We start from the raw sequence: 9,378 nt of genomic DNA, 5'->3' as shown, positions 1-9,378 counted from the left end.
AAAAAGAGTATAATTACTTCTAGGGCATGCACTCGTGTTATGGTGGTTAATTTCCGTACTCGTATTGTTTTAACTTTCATGTCTTTAGTGAAGAAGTTATGATAAGTTAGCGGTGGCACGAATAACCAAGACGAGGATGACCAAATACTGAAAATTTATAGTAATTTTCAAATATTATCGTCATATGCAGTTGCTGCATTGCAGTTTTATAGATTACTTTAAATCATGTATAGCGTTGGAGTGAACTATTTAACATAGAATATGATTTCAATATTCCTTGGTCTCAGTAGTCGTCAAAACTTGAGTGTAGTATTATACCGTACATAAACCACGAAGTATATTACTAAAAAAGTACAAAGTTGAATGGACTTTGACGAACTAATTGTAGCCGTTCTGCTAGTGAGTTTGTGACAATTTTCTTGACTAACGCAGTGTGGAAAATTTTCATCTTACTTCCAGATTTAATAAAGATTTGACGTTCACCAGTCGATGAACGATTAGTAGCAGTTTCAAGCGATATTTTAAGGTATGCCTTATATGTAAGGTTTGCGGCTGGCGAAGGCATACAAAATTCATAATTTAGTACATCAGTAAGGTTTTTACAGCTGGCGGTGACCTATTTGCTGCATTATTTTAGAAATACACTTTAAATACTCTATTTTACACAGGAATAATTATAATATTCTAGGTAAATCGTGCATGCTAAGGCTCGCTACTAAGTTGTCGGACTATAATAATATTTGAGCTGAACGTTTTTGTGTTTCCGAGATAATGTTAAAAGTCGATTTCAGACCAGAGTTGGCCAGTCCAAATGAGTTCAGGTGGCTCGAAAAACTTTGACAACAAGTTGACAAGCTAAAGAAATGTAAATGTCGTAATGTTCCTATTTGTTTTTGAAAGCATTATCTATGAATCAGAAGATAATTTTGTGATTAATAATACACGTGTTCAATATTTGTTATTTATCTAATCTTTGAATATGAGAATATAGTGATTTGTAATATGAAACGACTGTAAAGAGTTACTTCGAATTTGTAAAAAAAAACGAAGAATTTTTGTTCTTTTTGCACATATCTATACATATTTTAGTTGGAGTTAAAGTTGAAAACTATTCCAGTAAACTTTTACAGAATATTTTCTAAAATATGTAAGTTCTAGGGACTAGAAATATTCACTCTTTTCGTTCTTTTGTTGTAGCCAAAGTTTTATTTAGTTTTAATATTATTATAACTTAGAATAGGTTCGTTGAAGTTTTTGCTTTTGTTTTGGTATTCTGTTAAATTGAAATACGAAGTAATTTGTAGTTTTACTTCAACGATATGAAACCACAACTCATTCCAAGTCCGAAATGTATTAGTTTGGTTCTTTTTTGTTTGAAATTAGTAATATTTTTGTCCATTTTTCATCTGCAAAGCTCAGGTTTGAACAAACGAAAGTATCTCTCCATAGTTAATAAATAATTACTGTGTTATTTCATGGGAATTGTAAGTTATAGTCTACCTGAATTTCAACCGGGAGTCGCGTAACAATCAAATCCTCTAGAATTTTTAATCAACAAATTGCCCGAGATTTTCTTCCTTTCCAAGCTAGTCACAGATTCAGTAACTGTAACTACTATCGTCAATGCCAAATTGACATAAGATTTAATCTTGTTACCTATTATCATATGCAGGTAGGTATCTTAGGTAGTTATTTATCCTAAAAGGATTTTCAGTTTTGATTACCACACAAAATCTTGAGTTTCCGATGACTACAATCCTAGCTTCTAAGGTTAAATTAAGCTAAAATATTAATGTTATACTCATTATTCTTTTCTACATAAAATAAAAGCATTTGTCCACCTATTTCCCGAACAGCATACGTTTATTGACGTAACTAGTATTGTCCGAAGTCCGAGGTAGGATATGGCTGTCAATAGCAGCTCGTGTCACTGTCGTCCACGCGACGGTGGGTCTGAACTATGGAGCTATGGACGCTTCGAGAATAGGAGATTCTTTGTTTGTTTGTTTGTATGTCTTTTGTTTTGGATTGCAGATTTGGGGATAGGATGTGTAGGTTTACTTTGTTCGCTAGCTGACCCATCAATTTAGTAAGTCTAATAAATATTACCGAATCTTAAAATATCTCCATACCAATCTTTATGGCAGTAGGTTTTGTGGGTATTAAGCGTATTTGCGGATATACGTAGTCTTATTACAATTCATGGAAAAAAAACAGGGAAATAACTAGCTTTAGTTATGTCCTAGTGATATTTAGTAGTCTACTAGTAGCTAGGCTTGCGGATGCTGTGCGGATCTGACAGAAATCTGACTAATTATTTTATTACAAAGTGGTTTTTAGGGAATCATTGGTGGAAAACGAACAATTTTCTATTTTAATTCTTCAGAGAGAAACCAAAGAGAGTGTGTAATAAAACGTGGAACAGACTATTATTTTATTTCTTTTATGCATCTTAGAAAATTTAAAAACCTGTTGCATTTTTTCGTGTTCTTATCTAAAATTACAAAAATATAACTATTTTATATCTATTCATTCATTTTGATGTGTACAATTATATCTACTGGTTTTCTTCCAGGTAACATCTGGTTAACTTCTGGGAATTCCGTTATACTATCCGAAGGTACTTCATATTTCCTAGGTTTTGGCTGTTTCTTTTTACGGATTTTTCTTGGTTTCTTCGTAGGTGCAGGTTCGGTTTCCGTCTGTGTATCGTATTCAAACTTTTCTATGTGTGGATGTATTTTCTTTTTTTTGTTTTTCTTTTTACGTTTTTTTATCTTTTTCTTTATTGGCCGAGGTCGGTCTGGATCTTGAACGCGTATGTTTTCTTCACCCTGGAAAAATAACAATGATTAAATTAGGACTAAGGAGGTTTAGGATAGTTAATTAGGTAACATGTATTAATTTATGCCTCGACCTCTCAGGTAAGGCCAGACAAAAGTGTCGGTTAAAGACCCGACTGGGTTAAACCCCTAAAGTGCTTTCCGCGGGTAAACATATTCTGGTATATCCAAATACCGAATATAATCGCTTAGACAATCACATTATATTATATGTGTGACACTCTCATTAAGTGTGATACAGAAAATCCTTATTATTGACGGATCCCACAACACATGTTATTTTTACAATCGCACATATACCCATGTTCACTTTATGTTTTGTTTCGAATGATTATAACTGTAAAAACTTGCTTGTAGGCAGAAGTTTATGCACCATCATCAGGAATGAGGTACCAGAACACCCACGAATCACCAAGTGAAGCAAGCCACGTAACAGTTCCATATAAGAAGCAGCCATCTTTTTTCTCGTCTTTAAGCAGATTCTATAGTCCAAGTTTCTTTCCAGCCCAACACAAAGCACCCAATATCACTCCGCTCTTCCCGAAAAACTTTCCCTTTTTTTCTTTTCCAAAGCATATTCCAAATTTTAGTAGGCACGGGCAAAAAATCAAGTGTTAGTCAGATCCCAATCCCGAATTATTTCTTTCCAAACTTACATCAAATTTCTCTTTAGACATATTACTGCCGTTGCCAAAATTGTCCTTGTCGTCATTGAGGTGTCCTTTCTTTCGAGTCTTTTCCTTCAAGTAAAAGACTTTGCCGACCATTGACGGGTCGGTCTCTTCAGGCATGTTAACTGGGGTCTCTGTAGGCCGCACTGTGTATAACAGATTTTCGGGATCTCTTATTTCAACTCGGTCCTTCGGTTCCGGTCCTGTTTTTAGACCCATTGCCTTCAACCAGTCCTATAAAATGTTTTTAAAGGTATTCTATATATTTCATTATTTTTGAGCTATTGGGGTCTTTTCTCAGTATAGAAGAATTTAGACCCTTGTCCACAACGCAGTCCAAATGCGAGTTGGGGACTGTACAAAAACTGTTTTAACTTTCAGACATGCTGATTTTTGCACGATGTTTCATTTATCGTTATACTTGTTCTATAGTGATTGTAGGTAGTTGAATTCATTTTCATATGAATTTGTTTGATAAATTAGCTTATATTAGTTTAAACACCATACTTTTATTTCCACCTTAAATATTCCCCTGTTGTAAAACTTACACTTTTATTTGCTTGCAACATTCTTTCTCTTCAAAAGTTGCAAATAATGGTAAGATACGACGGACGCAGGTGTTCTCAAGTCTCTGCCTACCCCCGTGGGAACTAGGTGTGATTTTATGGAAGTATTCTTCAAGAGCTATTATTAAGTACCTACTTAGTTTTATTTGTAGAATATATTTTAATAGTTGCTAGTTATAATGACTACAGAATGATTATATACACAAAACTATAGAATAATATATAAAACTATGGGTTTGTAGCTTAGTCCAACGGAGGGATTATTAACTTTAACAACCCTTTAATGTGAACTTTAAGTTTTTTCATCCATGGGCACACTCTGGTCTCCTATAATATCAAAATTACACAAAATAAGAAATATCTTGTAATATATAAAACTACCTTTTGTAAAAAATACCTGTACATTAATTTTGTTTTCCATATTTTGAAGCCAGTTTGCTATTTCTTCTGATGGCCTTCCGGCTTCCACCTGTGAAATAAAATGTCATCTTAGCCGTTATCCGTTTACGGTGGCCAGTTTCATTAAAACTAGCCAACGTGCAGGACTCTGTCTCTTGTGTCCGAGCATGTGCACAATACACAAGTACACTCTCTATTCCTTCACTCTCATAGCCTGGTGGGACGGATAACCGACACGACCGAGCAGTTATCTTTTATATAATTTAAAATAATATAAAAAAATACCTGATAGTATTCAATAAGAAGTAATATAGTAAATATAATTTGAATATAAATGATACACCGGTTCATATTGCTATTGTGTGTGCGTACGGCGATCAAAACTAAGACTGAACTATGTTTTCTTTTTACCAATTAATGGCCTCCTGTTTACATTTCTAGTTCATGTACAGTGGAGAACGAAAGTGTTGTGGGATAATCAAATATTTCATCTACAGTAGCTCGATTCTGTACAGTCGGTACTGTCGAGTATCGTAAGTTTGACATTTAGAATGTACTGTCAAAATATTTCCTACAACGCCCGTCAGATGCGTTGTTCAGATTTTCATAGAATTTTTTTCCATGACAAGCAGGTTGTGGTCGATAGTAGTAGGGAATAGAGTTACTGTTCATTTGCGCTCGCCGATCTTTGCATAATCTGTGGGTTAAACAATAGACTGATTCTCTACTACTATCGAGTATCGACAACTGGCTAGCCATAAGCTGCTGCCTCTAAGTGGCAACGGTTTTACAGGCCCGGGTGAAGACAGGTTCAGGTTCATTTCCTTTCATTAAAAGCGAATTTGAGTAAATTGCATCTACCTGTCTCCATTCCCGGTTTAATCCAATGTTAGTTTAGGGGATCCCAGTCAGCACTTTTGTCTTAATATGACCTTACCGGACCCATGGCAGTCACGAAGACTTTCTGTAAAAAAACACATTGCCGCAGAAAATTTTATTTTGATCAGCCATTTTATAAAGCCTAACATTTTGTCATTAATTTGAGTGCTTACCTGAACAAATGTCATGAAATACTTCAATTATGAAAGACTTTTCAACTCGTATGTATCATTGTAATCGTTCGACGTGTTGCATACAAAATCTCAATGGCTGTTCGCATTTGAAGGACCGAATTTGATAGCAAGTGCGAATGAAATATAATTTTGATACCTTCTTTAAGTTTTCTTTTAGGGACAGTGTGGTAGTACGAATCTCCTCTCCATTAGATCTTTCGTAGTTAATTAATCCCTAAACATTGGTTTAATTGATCTAATATTTATAAATTATTATCACTTTCTATGTGATGACGTCCTTAAAGCAAATATTTGGCTACGGTGGTGGCCTATTTAATTTCACTCTATAGGACTTGGTTAATAGTTTTGAAATGTGTGCACAATATACAAAAACACTCTCTCTATTTCTTTACTCTCGCAGCCTGGTGGGACGGCTAACCAGTGGGAAGTCAGGTCCAGGGCCATTTTTATGTACAACTAGCTGACCCGCGCAACTTTGCTTGCGTCACCTAAGAGAATGGGTCAAAATTTTCCCCGTTTTTGTAACATTTTTCGTTGCTACTCCGCTCCTAATGACCGTAGCGTGATGTTATATAGCCTTTAGCCTTCCTCGATAAATGGGCTATCTAACGCTGAAAGAATTTTTCAAATCGGACCAGTAGCTCCTGAGATTAGCGCGTTCAAACAAACAAACAAACAAACTCTTCAGCTTTATTATATTATATAGTATAGATTTATTATATTATATAGTATAGATTCGAGGCACGGAGGATTATAACTGTAACTTCCTAACTCTGGTTTATCGTGATTATATATCGACAGAATTTTTTTTTTCGATCGTGCCACAGAGGCAGTCAGCGGGACCCTTGTTTTTGGATTTGGTATCCATTATATTATTATTTACACAGTTGTTTTATATTTCCTTCAATACTGACGTGGCCTGAATGGTTAATGGTAGTGTAAATAACTGTCATGTTATAGAATTACATAATTAGCGTATTTATTCAGTTGTACAATCGATATCACCGATATGATCAGTGTAAAGATACACGTACTAATATAAAATATATATTTTCTAGGGCAATTTTTATAGATATATTATTATTTTATAAGCTACGTACTTAAGGTAGATAGTCTCTATATCGTTTTAGATAGGGATTGAGATAGGTAAGTCAAGTCAAGCACAGATCGTTTCAAAGGTTTTAGCTCTTGTGGCCATTAGGCTAAATTACCATTTAAGTAACAGATTTTAGAGGCAAAAATCTGGTCAATAAAATAATGAAAAGACAATCACAAATAATTTTATTAGAAAAAATACATGAAAAATACCACACTTCTCAATACATATATTTAGTAAAAGGTTGTTCTGTAGTTTTCTTATTCTTGTTTAATTTATTTTTCTTGACATTTGTAGCCTTTTTCTTTAGTTTTTCCTTCATCAGTTTGGTGTGTTCGTTTCTTTTCATTTCTTTGTTTAGGTTTCTTATTAACCTGCGTATTGGACTGTTGCTGTTGTACCCAGTGCTATGGTATTGGTGTTTTAGTTCCTTTATAAGGTGATCTAGAACGCTTTCCGTGACTGTTTGAACGTGTCTTGCGTGCTGTAAAACAAAATAAATGTATAAGTTTAGGTTTATTGTGAAGTTCTGGGTTCAAGTCCCAGATTATTACGTACATTTTCGGATAGTTTTTTTAATTCCTGGTTTTAGAAGATTATTTTTGGTAGCAAAATTTAGTTCTTAGTAGTATATTTATTTTTATTATTCGTAGTAGTAGTTACTTAGTTCGTTTTGCTATAAATATTCTTATTTGCATATAAATTTTGTCTTTTCGGTTGGGGGTACGAAGAAACCTAAAATTAGGTTATTCTTTTTTTTGTAGCTGCTAAGATAGTCTGTGTTTAATATTTCTTATTATATTTCTTATTTAATTTAATAAAATACTTTACCCTTTCATTCGTTTTAAAGATTTCTTCGTTGTTGAACAGATTCATGAACGCTTTTGGGTCTTTCTGCTCCAAATCCTGCAATAATCAAAACAATATGAAATTAATATTACAATCTATCTCATTTTACTTGTATACATAAAGAAAATGAAATAAAATGGTATATAAAAGCGTACACTATTTGCTATATGTGCCACATTTTGGATTATTGTCTCGTATAAAATTTGATCCCATACTACTAAAATAATAGCTATAAATATATTTATTATACTGCGGGACAATAACAAGTATAAAAGCACTAAATAATTTTTATTGTTACTATTACAAACTAACTATATCGCATGGTTCCGATTGTGTCCATCAGCTCTTTCAGCTACCAACAACTACTACTACCTACTAAAATACATTTTGAAGAAAAAAATATCAGTTTAACTTGAGTTTTACTTTATTTGAGTAAGTTTCCACTTTCCATTAAAATCGGTTTAGCGATTTAGATGTATGTAACAAACAGATATACAGACTTTAGCATTTTGAACATTAGTATGGATAAGACAATCCGCAATGACGCAGAACTATCACACTAAATTGGCTATAAATTCAAGTTTATAAAAATGTTTTCATGTAGTATTAAATATGATTTACGGTACATTTTATGAAGCTTTCAGAATATAAGAAATACACTGTAAGAAATAGTCATTTCGAATTTATTACCACCAGCTCCTGGGTACGATTTCCGAATCTATTTTTTAACGATCCATTTTTCAGAGCAGCTAAAAGTCTTTGATAATTTGAAATAAACTAAGTAATTAGATAGCCCTTCAGTCAACATTAGCAAAACTTTGACCAAAAATAGCCGTTACTAAACCCTGGTTTCGCTACGTCTAAATAAACAATTTGTTAACTCAGAAGGCGAAATTTTAATTTCCAGTTATCATAAAAAAAACTAGCAGTTCGATTATCCAACACTTATCCATAAGCAGCAATAAGCTCATACTATTTACCCAAAACATACAATAAAATAATACACGATACCTCTTTTATATGCAGCATTTTCGAAAAAACGGCCACAGCTAAACTCAAAACGACGATCAATTTGAAAATTGAAATCATTTTTGATTGAAAACGTCCACCGCTTGTTTGTCAGTTTAAACGAACAATATCAAAGAACTCTTATTGGTTGAATAATTGTTGATAGAACACAATTGTATGGGTTCTTTGATAACGATTTGCTTTTTTATTTTTGTTGCTCTTTTTCTATCGAGCCTGTAGCGGCTCGCTACATACAGCGACATCTACTAGGACCAGCGCGCAACCAACCACCACGCGCAGTGTGACTGACGTCACAAGTCCTAGATCGCGCTATCGAAGTTTGCACTTCAACTGACTATATATACAAGTTCCCGACTACAACAGTCGGGCAGCCTAGGCCCACCAGGCATGATCACCTCGCCTGGTCGGAGGATTCTCCCTTTGGTTGGAGGAACACGATCACCTCGTTCCTCCACAAGCCGTTTGTTGTGGTGCTTTAGGTGATGGCCTGTCGATCATGAGGTCCTGGGTTTGAATTCCAGTGCTATTGGGTTTATTAGATTTTTTTTGGGAGTCTTTAACTCAGCTCGTGGGTATAATAAAAATTGAAATAAGCAATACAGTATAAGTCAATACATTTTTAATAATATTTATAGCAAAAGTAGGTTGTTGTTTTTGTCTGTTACGTTTTCACTAAGAAACCAATAACCCGATTTTAATGAAATTTTTCTTGGGAAAAGTTGAGAGTCGGTAGGAAAATTAGGCAAATTAAAAAATATATCCTCTTAATCTTGTTTTTATGTAAAATATATGAACAGAACTTAAGTACCTACATTTTGTACAACGCAGGTTTCAATTTCAGTTTTGTTACTT

At 33.9% G+C, this 9,378-nt stretch overlaps 2 protein-coding genes across 3 annotated transcripts; both read right to left on the bottom strand.

Moving 5' to 3' along the window:
• Positions 1-2,402: 2,402 nt before the first annotated feature.
• LOC142983604 (uncharacterized) lies at positions 2,403-4,891 on the bottom strand. 2 transcript variants are annotated; one of them, XM_076130572.1, is made up of 4 exons: positions 4,765-4,891; positions 4,478-4,549; positions 3,500-3,748; positions 2,403-2,834 (listed from the first exon to the last, which is right to left on the bottom strand). In XM_076130572.1, exons 1-4 carry the CDS (start codon positions 4,828-4,830, stop codon positions 2,526-2,528), a joined length of 696 nt encoding a protein of 231 aa, XP_075986687.1. In that variant the 5' UTR covers positions 4,831-4,891; the 3' UTR covers positions 2,403-2,525. The 2 variants fall into 2 exon arrangements, with proteins under 2 accessions (XP_075986687.1, XP_075986688.1); XM_076130573.1 differs by having other exon boundaries at positions 4,484-4,549.
• Positions 4,892-6,816: 1,925 nt separating this feature from the next.
• Positions 6,817-8,718, bottom strand: LOC142983679 (uncharacterized). The gene is made up of 3 exons (XM_076130667.1): positions 8,509-8,718; positions 7,480-7,554; positions 6,817-7,132 (listed from the first exon to the last, which is right to left on the bottom strand). Exons 1-3 carry the CDS (start codon positions 8,584-8,586, stop codon positions 6,869-6,871), a joined length of 417 nt encoding a protein of 138 aa, XP_075986782.1. The 5' UTR covers positions 8,587-8,718; the 3' UTR covers positions 6,817-6,868.
• Between the last annotated feature and the right edge of the window lie 660 nt (positions 8,719-9,378).

Source organism: Anticarsia gemmatalis, chromosome 24, assembly GCF_050436995.1.
Source record: "Anticarsia gemmatalis isolate Benzon Research Colony breed Stoneville strain chromosome 24, ilAntGemm2 primary, whole genome shotgun sequence".
In the NCBI taxonomy this organism is placed as follows: domain Eukaryota; kingdom Metazoa; phylum Arthropoda; class Insecta; order Lepidoptera; family Erebidae; genus Anticarsia; species Anticarsia gemmatalis.
Note: the sequence above shows the minus strand (reverse complement) of the source record. Positions and strands in the feature narration are given on the sequence as shown.

Bases quoted from the DNA above. Each gene is read 5' to 3' on its own strand.
- LOC142983679 (XM_076130667.1), bottom strand. From the start codon at position 8,586: ATGATTTCAATTTTCAAATTGATCGTCGTTTTGAGTTTAGCTGTGGCC. The intron at 7,555-8,508 runs GTATCGTGTATT...TGATTATTGCAG, and splicing joins AAATGCTGCATATAAAAGAG to GATTTGGAGCAGAAAGACCC. The intron at 7,133-7,479 runs GTAAAGTATTTT...TTTGTTTTACAG, and splicing joins TCTTTAAAACGAATGAAAGG to CACGCAAGACACGTTCAAAC.
- LOC142983604 (XM_076130572.1), bottom strand. From the start codon at position 4,830: ATGAACCGGTGTATCATTTATATTCAAATTATATTTACTATATTACTT. The intron at 4,550-4,764 runs GTATTTTTTTAT...TTTATTTCACAG, and splicing joins TTCTTATTGAATACTATCAG to GTGGAAGCCGGAAGGCCATC. The intron at 2,835-3,499 runs GTAAGTTTGGAA...TTATTTTTCCAG, and splicing joins TGTCTAAAGAGAAATTTGAT to GGTGAAGAAAACATACGCGT.